The sequence below is a fragment of the Mchenga conophoros genome, linkage group LG7 (genome assembly GCF_057382185.1).
Source record: "Mchenga conophoros isolate Kocher_MC1m ecotype Shallow Benthic linkage group LG7, M_conophoros_male_GT1.1, whole genome shotgun sequence".
Classification (NCBI taxonomy): domain Eukaryota; kingdom Metazoa; phylum Chordata; class Actinopteri; order Cichliformes; family Cichlidae; genus Mchenga; species Mchenga conophoros.
Window position 1 is genome coordinate 13,076,970 of NC_140532.1, and position 18,494 is coordinate 13,095,463.

General features: G+C 41.2%; 1 protein-coding gene across 2 annotated transcripts in view; it reads left to right on the plus strand.

The window, feature by feature from the left end:
* Positions 1 to 18,494, plus strand: part of roraa (RAR-related orphan receptor A, paralog a) — a 187,284-nt gene that overhangs the window by 135,324 nt on the left and 33,466 nt on the right. Inside the window, exon 1 of one of the 2 annotated variants that reach the window (XM_085282178.1) lies at positions 2,560 to 5,196. The exons of the other annotated variant lie outside the window; for it this stretch is intronic. Coding sequence (XP_085138304.1) covers positions 5,166 to 5,196 — 31 coding nt within the window. The 5' untranslated portion in view covers positions 2,560 to 5,165. Of the gene's footprint in view, positions 1 to 2,559; positions 5,197 to 18,494 lie in introns of those variants that run through there. 2 annotated transcript variants of the gene reach the window in all.

The window sequence follows — 18,494 nt, forward strand, 5'->3', positions numbered from 1 at the left end:
ATGCTCCTCAATAATGAAGTTCATTCGTTAACTTCTCCCTCAAAGGCCAAGTTCCCCCGCTGCCCTTTTCAGCAGCCATTGCAACTCTTACCAGAGTCACCCTACTAACAGAGTGAGAAAAAAAACATCATCATGCTTTTCTCCTTGACAGACTCAGTGGTTGCCTTTGCAGAGCATGAAGAATAAGCAGCTCCATTACCAATCCCTCATGCCTGGTTATAGCCATAATTATCACAGGGAAAATGACCTCCTCTGTTTGGTTTGCCGTAGAGGGGCTGCGCCTTCCTAATCACCTCCTTCTTCCCTCCTATCGTCCTCATGCCATGGAGATGGAGCTGGTTTTGGGGGAGTCTTGCCAGTTCATTAGAATTCACAGGGTTCCACCTCCCTGCCTAGCCAAGCTAAGCCTCTCACACAGGCTGCCATGCCTGTGATAATCTCCTCTCCTCGTTCCCTTTCGCTTCTTCTTTCTCTATCCTTCTATTCCTTTCCTTTCTGTCCCCAAGGGCGGCCTCACACAAAAGAGATGCAGTACAATTCATTGATAAATCTGATTTCTATTGACCTATTGAAAAATTGTTCCGGGAGATGTGTGGTAGTGCTCCGGCAGTGTCCACGGGCTCACTTTGCCGCCACATTTCCATATAACAAAATAAATAAATAACCCGATTTATACTGGTTACTTAAATGACGGCCTCTATTCAACAGCTTTGCGTGTGAAGTTGGTATTTTTTTCAAGGCTGATTCGACCAATTGAACATCCATTTAATCACTTTTTCTTACTCTAGAAACACCCAAAATAACCAGAAATAGCCTCGCTTTAAATCTTAAATAACAAGCAAATAAAAAGGCAGCTGAGAGCAGTTCTTTTCCATTGTAATTTATATTATTGTCCCCATCATCTTGTCATCACCACATCTGTACCTTGAGGAGATCATTTAATGTGGAACAGGCATGTAAGGATGCCTTAAATAAAGCGAGACTTGGTCAGTCCGTGGAGAATAAATCGGCTTAGCTGTAAAAGTGACACAGTACTTTTAATTTCTTTGACAAAAACGTGATGATTCAGTTGATTTGGAAAACTGGACTTGTTCTTTTTCCTTCAAAAAATATTTAAATGAAGTCTATAAATAACTACCTGTAAAACAAAAGGCTATAGCCCTGTCAGCCATTCACTATAAGTGCTGTGTTGTTGATTCTGATTACATGACAGTTGACAGGTGTATACTTCACCTATGTAGGAATGAATTGCTTTCATGCCTTTTGCTTTTGACCCTACTATTCTATAAATATTGTGTTTGTGTGTATTTGTATTTAGAGACAGACTAGGGCTGATCTGGCCCTGGGGCTGCTGTGCATACAAAGGAAGGGCAGTGTATATCGTCATCTGATCTGAGAGGAACTTTAAAAATTTCGAAAGTACATTACTTACCTGCAGCTGCTACTTTGCTTAGAGGAGACATATTGCACTGCTTTGTGGAAAATCCATTAGCGGTAATGAGTTAACAGCATTTCCTGTAGCTACACGTGCTATGAAATGCTGGCACAGCAGTGGCATGAATGGTTTTAAATTCACACCTTTCTTATTTAAACTTGTCTTTAAATGCAACCCTCCGCAGTGCTCTGGACGTAACCCAATAGTGTCCTCTATTTTCACTGAAATAGGTATTTCCTTTGTTGTCTGTGTGATTTATTGAAGTCTTCCCACAAGTGGAAGCCCCCAGGAAATTGCCTGGAATGGCCTTAAATTGGTTTATGATTGCGTGGTGTGGGCCGGTGCTGTTATGGTTCTAATATTATGCCCTCCACTCCTTGGCATCTATATTAAATTGATCTGTATTGTTTTCATGGAGTGCCTGTTGGAGCTTGTTAATTCTGCCGCTGCTTCAGGCAGGTGGTGTAGCTCCAAACACCCAGGTGGCGCGGTGGAATATAAGCCTCGGCTCTCTAAAATATCTCACATGACTGGGACGCAAAATGAGTAAGTCCAAAAGTGTTTATCTTGCGGGGTTAACGGCTGCGGAGCGGAACACCACGCAGCCGACTGGGTCCGCGCTCTTAAGAGGCGAGTCCAGAGTTGTAAGAGTTAACGTGGATCAGCTGCATGGTGAGCCTGTGCAGGGAATGGCTACTGACAGACTGCTAATGAGGCCATTATCAGGTCTCGTCCTCTTCTCTTCTCCCGGGGCACCGGTGGATGTTCTGTACCACATCTCAATTGAATTTCATTCCACAGGGCTTGTTTACGGTAAATACATTTGCTTGAATTAATCCACGAGGAGTGTGAGATACATGACTCGGCCAGTCTAAATGCAGAAATTTACTGTGTTGTGTCCGCTTCAGTTCAGTGTCAGCATCCACTACCAAGACTTTTTTTTCCCCCCTCAGGGATATAAAGAAATTATCAGCTAAAACAGTTCTATTGAGGGCTCCACATCGCTGCATTAATACCCATAGACAGCTGACCATCAGTCCCTCTGTGGCTTAATCAATACCCTAATGAGCAACTATCAGCAGCGTATTGGCATACTGTCACTGGTAATGTGAAGCAGTCAAGGAAGTGTGTGATCAAAAGCTAATGAACCAGCCTTGCTGGAAACATTTGTCCTTAGGGAAGCTTCGGCTTTTAAGCACAATTATATACAGTTGGAGGCACTATATTTGTTGCATGGCTGACAGACAGAGCAGCAGCAGCAGCGTCTTTTTCCAGTTTCACTCTGTATGATCCACATAAACACTGTCAACTGTTCTTTTATTGAACATTTTTTTTGCATTGCAAGAAGGCTGAAAAGGAGGACTGAGTGTACAGTGTGACCCTTATTTAACCTTGCAATTTACACAAAAGCTCTGTATCTTGTGTTTTGTTTTTATGTAGTTTTTTATTCATATTAATTATATATATATTTATATATATATATAGAGAGAGAGAGTTACACGTCTCTATTTTGCTGTAGCATTTAACTTTGTTTTCTTTTCTTTTCTTTTACGAGGAAACAAATAGGTTTTATTAGAAGCACGGCTATTTCATTTTCATGGTTATTTTATGAACCTCTCTCTCTTGTCAGAAGCTATTCGTCACATTCACGCTGCAGAAACATATATAATGTAGAAAGCATGCACTCCTTTCAGCTCTCTCCTGATGCTCAGGTTGGAGTACTGTATGGGTGTTGTCCTTCTCTATGTCCCTGCTATCATATTGTGCTTGTTTGTTTCCCCTTAACGGTACCTCGGTGTTATGTCCCAGTGTGTCGCGCCGTGCTCGGTTCCAGAGAGTCTGATGCAGCAGCCAGTTTCTGAGAGACAACCACAGATAGTGACAGTTAAACCTGCTTGTGCGTGGGCCTTCGCCCTCTGACTCATCTGTTGAACTTTGAAGATCTTGCGGGGAGATGCCTACATCAAAATGAGAGGACTGTACCTTCTGTTACATCATATTGTTTCGAATAGTTTGCCGTGCATGCGTGTCTGCATCTAGTTTGTATACCAGGCACGCTCCATTTGATTCTATCAGCCTCTGAATGATATTTTGCTCATTAGACAGTGTGCAATAAGAGACCAGTGTTGACACAACCTGAGTTAATGTGTTTAGAGACTCTAATGGATCATAGAGGTGCTAATGAAACATTGTCATGGGAAGATTTATGTTGCAAGCTGCTGAGTTCTCATTTCCATTTTATATGTGGTTAGATGTACCTTTATTCAATGAGCAGTACACAGCGGAAGACACCAAATGAATATAGATATTTCAAGTGTAACGTGGGAATAAATAATTCAATTTCATGTTGCAACTGCTTTGTTAAGCAGTCGTAACAGGAGGCAATTCTCTATAATTCTGTGGCGTGGATACAGTGGGGTTAATAAAAGGTTTAGTAAAATGAAACAAATATAGAGAAGTTGAGAAAACGAGGGTGTAAAATTCACATTTCTACATGTGAAATATTGACTTTGTAAAAAAAAAAAAGTAAAAAAGAAATGTAAAAAAAAAAATCACTAGTTTATTTTTTAGATGTGAAATATTGCAGTGTTTGAAACCGAAGCTGTGTGATGTTTGTCTTCAGACAAGATGATACCAGCACCAGCTTATTCGTGGAAATGCCAAATGGTTATTGGCCAAGGCTGGATTGCAGTAAAACCAGAATATTGTATCAGAGAGAGGCAGCTGGTTAGGAGTCAGAACAGATTATCATATGAGAGAGGATGAGTGAGGAGGAGGAGGGGAGGAGAGGATCGGAGAGAGAGGGAGCGAGAGAGAGAGGTAGAGACTGGAATGGAAAGCAGGGGGAGAGAGTGAGGGGCAAAAAGGAGGACGAGACGGAGAAGTGATACCAAGAAACTCATCGCCTGGTCGCGATGGGGTGGGGGGGATCATCCAAAAGCCTTCCGTCAGTATCTATATCGCCTCCTTCACCTGTCTGAAGGGGTGTGTGTGTGTGAGAGAGAGAGAGAGAGAGAGCTGCATGCAGGTCCTCTGAGAGGTCAGAGGAAGATGCTGAGGCTCCACTCATCTTCTCTCTGTGATGGGCCCACTGCTGCTTGCCGACATCTGGCCTCACACTGATCACTCATATCTACAGACAGGGAGGTGGAGAAGAGCGGGGCACTTGTATCACCAAGTCACAGAAAAAATTACACTTCCTCTGTCATCCATTCTCACTGCTCTCTTTTCTTTTCTTCTTTTCTTTTTTGAGTCACCAGTCTGTTGTCTTCCTGTCCCTCCTCTCTTTTCTTAGCCTTCACATTGCACAGTTTTAAAGGCAAAACAAAAGCACAAGGTGCAGAACCAGAATGTGATTTTTTTCTCTCTCTCTTTTTTTATGCGAGAGCTGGTTTTGTCTTTACCCTTGCACTAAAAAGATAAGACGCAGATAGTTAAGAGTGTGCTGTGTCTAGCAAAGCTGGTATACACGGCTCCGACTGCAATCAGTGGGAAGAGGGCCAGCTTCCCTGCCTGAGCTCTCAGCGCCCCTACTGGCTGCATGCTGTGCCAATCAAAGGCTAGTGGGTGGGGAGCAGTCAGACATGAACACTGATGTCACAGTCACATGGATTCTGGTGTGGTCATGCTCGGAGGCTGAGAGACAGAGCTGTGCTGGCCAGCTGCTGCTGAGACAGCAGTGGAGGGCTTTGCGCTGGTGATAGTTCTTCTCTTATGGACTCGAAGCTCAATGATGTATTTTGTGATTTCAGCTATGAAAGGTAAGAGCACAATGCATGCCGATCGCGCACCCAGAGTAACAAGTAGGGAAGTACGAGTACGCTATTCACAGCCTGCCAACTCTTTGCATTTCATTTGCAAGGCATGAGTGTGACAGAGAGAGAGAGAGAGAGAGTGTGTGTGAGGGGGAGAGAGGAGGGGAGGGAGAGATACGGTAATACATTGCTTCTGATTGTGTCCAAGTCAGTTAAGCTTTTCTAATATGTCTGTCCGTGCACTTCGAGAATTTCTGCTTTGAACTCTCAGAAAGAAAGAGATGGCGCAATAGGAGCAATTTGCATCTTCCAAAAAATAAAAATAAAGAAAATAAAAATTAAAGGTTTGCTTTCATTTTTTTATTTACAGTGTGCGTTTTGTCGCTGCAGGTTTGCAGGATGCTGTAGAAAACCACAGCCGGTGCAGCTTTTTTTCCCACTAGTTCGTCTATTACATGAAATAGCTCCAGGGTTTCAAGAGTAGAAGTTTTTATTGGCGTAGATGCGAGGTGGCATGCGATGGAGAGGGGGCTTGGGTTGGAGGGGTGTTTTTTTTTTCTTCTTAATCCTGTCGTTCCAGTCCAGGGAACGTGTCTGTGCTGCAGGAAGATGTGTGTGGTAGTGTTGAACGCGGGTCGCAGACGAGCGACGAGGCACTGGCGCGACTGGCAGACTGAGATTGTTTGAGTTGATACCGATGCACGTGTTTGTCTCTCTCTGTGTGTATATATATTTATATAATTATATGTACTTTTTAAAATTTTATTTCTGCGTGTCTGTGACAGTGTTGTGTTCCACTGACCTATTTTTGGGGTAGTCGGGTTTACATGTGGCACAAGAGCAGGACTGGGTCCTCCCAGTCTCTGATGTTGATCTAGTACGCTTTAATCCCAGCTCTTCCACCCCCTCTCCGTTGTACAGGCGAGCATGTGCACAAACACACACACGCACACACACCCGTGCAGACAGATAGTGAGTGTAGTCAGACATACAGTGCATCCCCACACTTCTCTCACGCATGCCTGCACACACAAACATACACACAGACGCGCACACACACATGCACATAATCACGTTTTTTCCACACTTATGAGTTCTTCCATACAGAGAGATGTGAACAACCATGCAGACATATGTGGGGAGATGCACTCCTAATATAATTAAATAGGCAACGATAACCCCGCTGAGGCACAGGCAGCTGTCATTCGGTGCAAAATGACAAAAAATATATGGAGCTGGAAATAATTTGATTTGATATGTGCTGCTTTCTTATTTTTTCCTTCCCAGTAGATTGAAAGGTTTGGAAGAAAAAAGCACTCGGGCATCTTCAGAACACAGTGGCTGCATACATGCATATTATTAAAAGCAAATGAAATTAATGTGTGATATTATATGTAATTAGAGTATTAGTAATATTGATAGTAACACTTACAGCTTGTCTGACTTTCGTTTGACTCAAGCTGCCACGACCACAGTATTAATTCCTTTCATTCTTTTCTTCTTCTTCTTCTCTTTTGTTAAGAGTGTAAGGGAAGTCATTTACAAAGTGAAGCTCACAGTCAATTGTGATAAGCCTGACGTGTGTGAAATTGAGAAAGAGCAAAGTCCTGAATCTTATTTTCATGAAAAAAAAGACCCGTTTGACCTAATGTCCTTTTACATGCATTTCATAGTGAAGGGTTTTTATGAAACCTCATATTTTTGGAGAAAAAAACGAGTTTTGTGCTGTGTAGCATTTCTAATCTTTTTATGTTAAAGTGTAACATGCTCAAAATTTTATTGTGTTTATTTGTGCTTCGCTTGACTTGGCACAGAATTGCGTCTTTTTTATTACTCATTCGGTTCAGAAAAAAATAAGCAGATCTGATATGTACAGCAAAAAAACTGCTTATTTTTTGTGCTCTAATGAGTCTCTTCACCAGTCTTCCTCTAGCTCCGTCTGTTCCCTCATTGGTACTTTCAGTTTGATGAGGGGTGTCTAGTGTCATGAAAGGATATTGTGACAATGTCAGAAATTAATTAAAACGTCAACAAGGGGGATAATTGAAAGCTAATTTAAATAGGAGCAGTCATTTCTCCTGAATGTGGTCAGGGAAGTGCACGATGACTTGCTGCATTGCCACAGACACAGAGTTTACATTGTTACCCGTGCATACTGCATGTGCCCTATGTGGTGTTTTTGAAAACTGTTTTTCATCCTCTGCACTTCAAAAAATAATGCTAATGTATTATAACGAACATCTCTCTGTGCCTCTGTGGCTTTGTCTCTACCCTGCACCACCCTCTACCCACCTCTCCCTCTCAATTCAGCCTCTCTACCACACCACTGCCTCTCAAGTACCTAATTACCTGTAATGGAAACATCCCTCTCATTACCCCATGCAAATTAGCCAGCCTACTCAACACAATTAAGATGAAAATTCCAATTACATAATTAAAGAAAGTTGTTTGATGTGTGGATAGAAAAGGTAAAAAAGAAAAAGTGTCTCACACAGAGCACATATAATTAACCCTTGAAAAGGAGAATTATTGTGGCAAGATGGGTAGCATCAATGTTTCAAAATTGTTGAAAGCAGTGGCCAGTAAGCTACTACAGCGCGTGCAGACAACACATAAATATGTGATCTAGCATGAGTGTGTACTAGACTGTGAAAAATCTTTTGGGGCAGTAGAGAAGGTAAAGCCAAATATCTTATGATAGGCGCTTTAAGGCTATGTTAACAAGGCTGTAAATATTTGCTGTGGATTTGGTACTCTTTGTCTCTTTCAATCAGTGGCCGATTGAAGCGCTCACTAACCAGTGCTGCAGGCTCTCACACATTAAAGCAGAAGTTAGCAAGATTGGCTATTATCCAGTTAAGGACTGAGGACATAAAGAGCCAAAGGGGAAAAATATGCCACAGATTAAGGTGAAGGCAAATATAGCCACCTATAATCCACCTGCAAGGATTTAAAATAAAAGACCCAATTATTTTAGGACGAGGCATTCATGCACGTTTTGATCTTTTAAAAAAAATCAATAAATACGGGGTACGTTTTAGTCTGTCAGTATGTAATTTTAGACAGCTACATTTACTTCAGTAGAACCACAAATGTCTGTATATTTGCAATGAAAAAAACCTTTATTAATTTAAGGGGTTATATACAATACAATTAAAAGCATGCACACAACATCTGAGCAGATGCAAGGCAGGACAAACAAGTCAGCCTACCAGACGTGCAGTGTGTGCTTCAGCCCTCTCTCCTGCCTCTTAGCTCACCGAGGAAGTGGATTGGTGTCCCCACAGGTTATTAAAGTGTGTGAGCTGTGCCAGTCTGCGCTGTGCACACTGAGACAAACATCCTGGCTGCCTGTCTGTGTGTAGAGGGACTGGTTAATGAGATATTGACTGCCCATTGAGAGCATGGATTTTTGATTTGGCTCCATAGAAGTTGGGGAGAAAAGGATGTGCACTCCAGAGAGGATAGGCGCCTACGGATAGACACCAGTTTCTGAACTGGGGATTATTTTGCATTTTAATGTTGCACGTTTTAGGTGATTATGAATTTGAAAAAAATTCAAATTCTGGGTTTGAGAAATGTGTTATTTGTGCATTGGATATAAGTGTGTTAAGTATATGATTTGCCTTTGTGCTTCCAGTAACAACACAAAGAAGAATTGCCATTTCTTTGTAACCACGTCTGAGCATAGTTTTTGTACAAACATTAATCTGCAGCGGCATCCGAAGCATTGCCAGGGTGCCAGACAGCTCTGTCAGTCATCTTGTCTTGTCAGTCACACCTTGTGGTTTTGACAGATTAGTCCAATCACAGGCAAGGTTAAACGACTCCCCTGTTCTATGTCCAATCAAACAGCGGGCAACAACAAACAGCACTTGCTCAAGGTAACCATCGGACTAAATCCTTAAAAACTTGAGGTTCATTGAGGGTTCTCTATTTGGCTCCCCAGTCAGGTAACAGACCAAGCTGGGCTTAGCCTAATGCCTTTAACTTAAAGGTAATTTCCTACTTTACTTTCAGTCTGTATTTCAGGAGTCACTTATAGAGCCTTTTGAAGTATCTCGCTGTCATGCAGCATTTAGCTTCTGATAGAATACTTCCTCTGTCAGCACTCATTAGATAATCACATACCACAGGCTATGGAGTTAGAGAACATTTTTACTTTCATTTTTTTTCTTGCCTTCTGTAACGTTCTAAGCAGAAAATGTAGAAAGAATATAGATTCTCTCTTTTTTTTTGCAGCCCTCAATCTTTGCGTTCTAATAGTTTGCTGTTTGCAGTTATTTGAAATACTGACACGCATCCTCCCAGCGCAAATCAGCGTTACTCAGTAAAGTGCCTCAATAAAATTAGTGTATGACTATGTAATTTAATAAGGAACGTACACTTCTTCTGCTTCGCATGCTTTGCCTTGCCCTCGTGTGCTTTGCCGCCTGTGGTTTAAAAGTTAGCAGTGTTTTAAGAGAGTGAAGGATGAAGTTTTATTCCCCTGTACTTTCATTCTGAGCATGTTTCGTACCATTGGCTTTTTTCCTCTGTGGGCCTCTGGAGGGCTGTCCATTTGCTTTTTGAAGTTGCATCAAAGAGGAAATGGGGGAGAAAAAGCATTATTGATTTTGCGTTTTGTCTGACTGAAACACTGAGGACAGAAAAACACATAAGGAGTTAGGTGTTGGCAGTGGGGCAGCTCCGTCTCTTGTGTGTGAGCCAGAGGGAGATGGGGGAGATATTGAAAGAGGTAGAAGGTGAGGAGGAACACCAGACAACACTAATGCATCTCTCCCTAGAGTCGTATGCTCAGTCCTTTCACTTCCATCATTTCTCCTCTCTTTTCTGTTCCTAATGGCGGAGTAAATAAAGCCCATTACTGTACGGCCTGAGACAAACCTCTGTCTTTCCCCACCATGTCGGATAGCTTTCCCATCAGACCGGTGACTCCCGAGGTCTGACAGCGCTCTACAGTTGACCTGCTTTTCCATGAAACACCAAGCTGCTCTCTTCTCAGTTGTAATCAGATCTCCCTGCTAGGCAAGCATGCTGGCAGCAGGCAAGAAGAGGAGTATTGTTTTTTGTGGTTTATCACCTTCTTCGCCCTCTTCCTGCATGCGTCAGCCTAGCAGAGGTGACACAGGAGAGGAGTACTTTTCTGGTGTTAATCTGACCTAAGGTGACTAAGAAAGAAACTCTTAGTGATAGAAACCGATAAGAGCTTGTTTCTAATATTCCTTACTCAGCACTTATGCTAAACAGATGCGTGGCGTCTTTTAGCCGTTTTCTGTGAACTCTGTCGAAAGACATACGCGATTCTGTGGAATTTTTAGTTCGGAAAATGACGGTGAAATTCGAAGACTTTGCCAGTGAAAGCGTGCTGCAGAATAAGAGGCTGAGGAAGGGTCAGAGGTCACAGCATACTGAGACATACTCCCTTCTTCTCCGTGGAGAGCTACGGCAGCATCTAGGGAGCCTGGTGGGGAAGAAAGGATGAAAAATGAGAGGCGTGCAGAATTTTGATGAGATGAGGGAACAGGCAACGTTATAACAAAGGTCGTCGCAACATGTGCTCCGCCACTTGATTACAAAAGGGAGAGAAGTGTGTGAGGCGTTTGATTGCATGTCCCAGTAGAGGCCATTAGAGGTTCTACTTGTAGGATGGCTTCATTTACACTCATCTGATCTGTTGTGTGCGCTTATGAACAAACAAAGATTGCGAATCTTCCCGAGCACTAGGGGGTGCTCTTCAAGGGGAACAAATGAGAATATCTGTCCCCCAGGGTTTTAAAGTTTTTACCGCCTCCTAAGTTCACCATCATTGCCGGTGCTGGTTACGTGTTGCCACCAGGCAGAGCGATGCATGTTTGAATCTGGAATCAAAGTGAGAACTTGCTCTCAAGGTTTGCAGCATAAGGTGCTCTCACACCAGCGAAGATGCATAAAAGGAATTCCTAATCATAAATAACAAAGAAAAACAGCCTCGCCAGAACAGACTGCTTAAGATTGATTTTTATGCACATGCATTCATTTGGAATAAAAGAAATGCTGCTTCAGTGCTAATTGCAAAGATGAAAGGGGAAGAATGTGCAAGGCAATGAACTTTGATTAAAGGCACAGCGCATATCCTATTCAGGGACATAACGTTTTAATGAAATCCAGGCCCATTTATGGACTCGTGAAGTATGTTTTGAAATTAAAACTGAGTTTACACGGTTGATATACGGGATGAAAAAGATACACTCCGTTCGTATGTGTTGGTCTCATCATCCTAATTCAGCAAGTCAGGCGTCAGCGCCAAATACACAATGTCTGTCTTAGACAATGAGCGTGTGCATGCTTCCCAGCTGGAGCAAAGGGGTTAACTGGCTGTGGAGAGATCCTTGACCTATCTGAGATGAGCTTACCGCCCCCTCAAGCAATGTGGAATATCTGATTGCTGATTATGAGTTTATTCCCTATCGTGCTGAGCCTTTTGCATGTCAGGATCCATCCCTCCCCAGCAGAACTGATTAAGGAGCTGGAGATGATGCTACAGCTCTTAGCAATTGCTGAAAGACTCTCAGAGAGCCTGGTAATCTAGAGTGCAGCTGGCAATCACCCACCACTGACTTTTTTTCTTTCTTTTTTTACAGGCTTTTGGGTTGTTTTGTTGTTTTCAAGTGGGTTTTTGTTTTTTTTTGGCATATTGTTGTCTTTGTTCCCCCAGGGCTTCTTGTTTCTGGATGAGAGCTTTCCTAGTGCTGAGCACAGGTCCTTGTCAACCTGGCTGCTCAGCCCAGTCCAGCCTTAACAACAGCAGCGTCAGCAAAGACCCTCGCTCAAAGTCTCAGGATTTGCTTATGATCTCCCTCTTATAAGAGCCTAATTTGGGCAAAAGAAGCATCTTCATCCCTGATGTAATAACGCTCTCTCTTGGCTCATTTTCAGAGTTCCTGGAATCCAATACATGGGACATAGGCATCAGATAAATTGAAATAAATAGCTCCTCAAAACTGTACCCTTATGTTAAGTTTTGGGGATTTATGTGCCATTCAGTAAATTTCTCACAGGAAACTCCCATTTGTTTTCACAGGAAAACAAATGGGAGTTTTCTAGCAAAAAGACTGCATGACTGCTTTATTTGCTCACAGGGATCTGTCACTTAGTTACAAATCAGCAGCTGTCATCTCTTAAGTTTTGTTTTTGTCAATAGTTGGAGGGTAGAGGAAGACAGCGCCGTTCCTACTGTGCTAATGGTTGTTTTAATGCCTTTAAAGTGCGACCTGGAGCAACAGAGGACAAATCTGCCCAAATAGAGCATTCTTAATTACTGTAAAAGCTCCACAGCCCACCGTTATTGACGTTTCACTGTCAAACACATCAGCCACAATGTTAGTGCCTAACGCTGAAATGCTCGTTAAATATTGAAATATTAAATAGATTGTGTATGTTATTGATTTTTTTTTGTTTGTTTTAAAACCCAGCTAGAGAAAGACAATGCAAACTTTCTTATTCTATAAATACTATGGTGTGTTGGCTGGTTTATTTAACATGTAGTAGTGTATGTAGTTTTGCACACAGTCAAAGAAGGGTACATAGAAATCATTTCTATTTTTTCCAAAGGTATTTTTAGAGTAAAGCTAATGGAGTTGCACATGTGACACAATCAGCCCTGGTAATCAAATGACTGTTGTCTGAGCTCTGCTTTCTTGTGTAAATGAAACGTCTTAAAATGTTGCACTGTGGTGGTGAAAGACACCAAACATGTTTCATGTGACAGTCTAAAGTATCTTTGGGAAATCTCCTGTAAAACTGTGTGTTTCTTAGGTGGGGAGAGGGGTGGACAATTACACTTATATTTTTTGCACAACTGCATGTTGAATTGCATGCTTTTTAAGTATCATTATTTTCATATGGACAAAATGTTTAGGTGGTACTCTGTTAAAAACCCCATCTACCTTGTGCTTAGAGGTTCCCATAGTAACATTGCTAGGTGACATAATTCACAGGCAATTTACTCTCTTGATTTTTTTTCTTATCATGTATGATCATAAACTACGCCTCAGAGGGGGGATCAAAACGTAGGTGAAGCACATTTACATTTTCAGATTGATAATAAAACTGACTTATAAGTATATAATACTAACATCTTCCATCTATCCAAGTCAGGTTTGGGTGGGGGGCTGGAGCATCTCCAAGCTGTGATAGGTGGGGCACGCCTATCTAGCAATCTAGGTTGTCTACCCCTGGGCTAACACAGACAGAAAACCAGTCATGCTCACATTCACACCAATTTAGAATTGCCAATTAATCTAAGGCATGCATATCTTTGGACTGTGGGAGGAAACCAGGAGTACCCACGGAGAACCCACCTGAGCCAGCTGGTGGATTTGAACCCAGGACCTTCAGGCTTTGAGACAACAGTGCTAATAATTTAATAACTGTATATTAATTATTCAGTGCACAAAAACCAAGGAATTTATAAACAAGTAAATGTGTTTGCTTTAGTAATAAGTCCCCTGTTCTGTTTTCTTTTTATTTAAATCAGGTTGTTACATTTTAGTTACTGATTAAATAAAAAATAGTAATAATTTTGCACTCGTGGGTGTGCTGTCAAAACGTTAGCTAGTCAATGTAGCTACATAGCTTAGCTACACTGGCAGCGCACAAAGTCGATGTAACACTCCTAGATAAAATGTCTTAAGTCTTACCGCAGTCCCACCCAAATATGACATTCTCACTAACTTTGTGCCGCCTTCTGCCTCACAGTTATTTTCGATGTACGTGTGCAGGTACCCACAATGAGTCCTTGCTTCCAATTTATTGAAACGAAAAGTTGACCCTCTGTGTTCATATATGGTGATTTGAAACACACCATCCATGCGAGTGTCTAACTAAACAGCCCAAACGGTCTGTATTATTTTAGGTTAGATTATCTAAGCATCTCAGTTCTCTAACGACCTCCCGACTGGAGGCGGGCATTTCTGTTGTGGCAATGTTTGTGGAAAAAAGACGCAATAAGCAAAATGTTGACCCCATGGCACAGTTTGAACGACAGCTCCTTTTTATTTGCATAATAAAGCAAAAAATGCTTCAAGAAATGTATAAAAATCAGAAGTGAGAAAGTTTTAGGGAAAAATGCAAAGAAAAAATGCATTAATGCATGCAGTGTGTATCTGCATTATCTGTGTATGCATCAATGCAGAAATGTATACACAGATAAAATAAATTAAGTGGAAAATTGTAACTAAATAGAGAAATGAATATAAAGGTAATTCAGTATTGATTTACTTGTTTATTTTTGTTATTGGCATATTAATTAATTCATTTACTCTTTTTAAATTATTTTTAATTATGGCAAATTCAGCCCTCTATGATAAACCACTCTATGTTTCACATACCTTCTCTAGTAGAGTTAGTGAGGAAGGTGTTTTTTGATCTTTTGACACATGATTACATTGGGCCCGTCTGGGCTTTGATCTCAGGATGGATTTTTTTTCCATCTCTTGATGTGGGATTATTATAATTTATACATAAGGGATTTTTTTCGGCCTCACCAAACTTGAGTAAACATAGTATACATAGTAGATTAACATTGTATTTGTTTACAAATTCTCATTAGCGAGGCCTAAGATAATTAATCAGTGGCCGTGGTATATAAGTAGATAGACACCGTTCAAATAATTTATTCCTTTCAGCTCTAACCAAGTGTGAGAAAAAGTGTCTGATCAATTTCTCCCTTAGATGTAGCTCTTTGAAGGCATGCAGTGTCTTAGGAGAGTACTAGCCCAGTATTTATTCTCTAGAAACTGAGAGTTGAAGACCTTGCAAATTCTGTACAAATATTACAGGGTGCTGGCTGCCTGACTCAATCTAGGAGTCCTCAATTCCCCTTAAATAAAAGAACTGTATGAACCCAATACACCCATACAGATGTAAAATATTAGCTATAGTGTAGGTGTTTGCTGTTTATTGATGTTGAAACGAAATGGCCTGAGTAATTTGAGCGCATTTTCTTTTTTTGTACCCAAATCTTTTTTTGATTTTATGTTTTCAGGCACCTGAGGCACAACTTCACAGAATCATGATTACAAATGGTTTCTTTCTTTTCTTTTCTACACTCATTTGTTTTGATTAACAGAAAAAGAAACTAACACCAGCTAGCAATGGAGCAAAAATAGCAGTGCTTATCAACAGAAAAGTTTGAGATATCCTGAATAATTCACCTCTGGATCGCTGTCGTCACACAGGAGTTTCAGTGACTCGTCGACTCATATTTAAGTCCTTTCACAAAGTTTTACACCCCCCTCAAGAGTAAATAGACATGGACACCAGCTGAGGTAAACAACGGACTGGCAGCCTACACATCGTAAATTACCACAAAATATTTAATTGACACATAAAATTTTTCTATTTTTGATTTATTGCTTAGTTTTGATGATATTCAAATTTGTTAAAATATAGTGCGTACAAAAATGTTTTTATTAGTGCTGTCAGTGTTAATCTCGTTAAAATGACGTTAACGCCATAACTGCATTAACGCGACAAATCTCGGTTAGCGGGTTAGCACGGATCGGACGTGCTAACCCGTGGGACTGCACGGCGTGGGACTGCATGGCGTTAACGCATTAGCGCTAACGGAGATTTGCCACGTTAATGCGCTTATGGCGTTAACGTCATTTTAACGAGATTAACGCTGACAGCACTAGTTTTTATACACAAACAGAAGAAACGCAGTGGCCAGCTGCTTTGCATTTCCCCACAATAGCCGTGACTGACCGAATCCATTATGGGCAAATGTAGAATATACAATCTAAATACAATGTTTTTGATTTCTGTTGGCTGAATAAAGCCTTTGTCCTACACCAGCCGCCATAGCTAGGATTATGCACTTGAAATGAAACTAAAAGATGAAACTAATTCAAGAAAGAACTAATATCACATGAATTAATTCATGTTCTGAAGCGTGAATCCCACTTTTAAAAAACCTCATGTTTCACTATAGTTCCCGTAAAACATATTGTTACACCTGTTTATAGTGCATAACAATTATTTTTTCATTTCACGATGAGGGGCTGTGTAATCATTCCACTTTTAAAATGCTTGTTTCTCTAAACGGGTAATTAGAAATTAGTCTAGGAACACATGAGCCAGTCTGCTGACAGGGCCAGTTTTTCTGAGCTTTTCTGAGTGTATATCGCAATCTTTACCAAGCCATCCTGCCTCATGAAGTGTTCACTTTTTTCTTTTTTTCACAAATGCAGATACAGTATGAAAAAAAAAAATCTATAAATAGCTAAATTGTCACCCAGTGATATCCTTCTTTTTCTCTCCACATAGACTGATTAACTGTATAAAGCCAAATCTGGTCGTTATTAGTCGGACAAATTTACACTACAAGAGAAAACCAGTGGAAAACTTGTCCCTTTTGTATAGATTGAATTGATTGAAGCATTGTATACTTTATTTTTTGCATATATTAAGAGAAAGCAGCTTTTTTTTTGTTACATTCGTTTTAGTTTATGACATAAAGCAGCTCAGTTTCTCTCCCAGGCGATTCAAAGATTGCTTGCTTTGTAATTTGAATGCTATCCATAGGCAACCGATATTATGTGGCTATTACTGATGTATGTTCATAAGATAGATTTGATGTCACAGTGTATCCCTTAAGCAACAACAAAAGCTTGCAGTGATGAAGGGTTTATTTTTAAAACAACAGGAAAGGCTTTCTGCAGATTAATTCCAGTGTGTGGTTCACATTGTTGGAGAAACAAATTGGGCTTTACGGAATTAGTGCGTTTGCTGCATAAACCTCAAATCTATTCCTGAAACATACAATTGAGTTTGATGTGATGGATGCTTCTGTGTTTTCTTTGCAGGAAATTAAAAGAAAAGGAGCAAACCTTCCCAAATGGGTTATTGTGTAGTTGGAAGTACAGTAATGATAGCTTGGTGTTTTCTTCATTGACCCAGGTGTGGTTTAAAACTACAGTATGGATGTGAGGGGCTGCCTGTGTACTCCAGTGCTGGGAGACTATTTGCTGAAGGTCATTTGGGATCATAGCTTGCCATTAATAATTCCTGAAAGCATCCAACATCTCCATCTGTTCTGGTGCATTCATCGCTCCACTTCAAAGACAAAAGCAGCATCTGCAGGTTAGCATTAAACCTGCCTCCGGGCTAAGATGTTGGAGGTGGGATTCTTTGTAGAGAAAACACATCTCTGGTCATCAGGTCATGCTGCTCATATAATAGCCAATTAATGTGTTGTATGTTTGCTCCCACAGCTTGAACTTGTGAACACATGTGTACACAAAGACTCGCAGACACACATACAGTACACATTACCTCCTATTTGGACTATGGTGCGCGTTTTTCAGCTCTCGCTACCGAATCCAGTGGACATAAATCCATGCTTTCCATCGAAGGCTACCAGCCTCTCTACAGGGATGCAATTACCACCCTCCGTCGAGTCATTCCACCCGACAAGGTGTTCCCGGAGAAATTATCGAATCGGATTTCAAATGAGGCATTGAATTACGTGCATTGTGTGTGTTTATCTGTGTGGCTCACCAAATAACAGGTATTCACCTGTGCAATGGGTGTTCAGTGCTGTCTAAAATCTAAACAGGTCTCAGTGACAGGCACACTTCAGATACGTGGGAGTCCTGCGGGGAGTAAATGGATGTTTGGCAGTGGCATGTGCTGCCCGGGCCTGGTGGGCACAGTGGGCGAGGAGGCAAGTGCCTGGCTGAGTGAAAGATGGCAGTGTGTAAGGAGAGTGTGTGCACACAGCTGAGGCTGTGACAGAAAACAGTGAGAGTTCTGCTCCTGCTGCTCCATCTCTCCCTGCCAATGATAGATCTTCACTTTAATTTTGTTAATAGCGAGAGTCTGGCTCTCAGTGGACTTAGACACGGCTATTCTGCACCAATTTTCTCTGGGATTATTGTAATCACAAAGGTGTATTTGGGAGAGGGAAAAAAAGGACTGGAAATCTTAGTTTGCATAATAATGTCTTTCTAATTTACTGTAAATTTACAGTTACAGTGCGAGTATAGCTTGCAGTCGTTAGTCCTTCATCTCTCACATGTAATTTGCTGATAAAGCACCTGTGCCAATGAGTAACTCCACCATCTTTCAGCCCTTGGCTCTTGTACTGTACTGTAGGGCTGACCAGTAAGTCCACTCAAATCAACATCAGCTCCAAACTGCTTAGCCTGGCTAATTTGAATTTCACATCTCTGCTGAATCATAACCCTGTCAGGACCTTTCTTCTTTATCATGCCTGTGCCCCCGGTGGATTTTCATCACAAGCAATAGAAATTAATTAC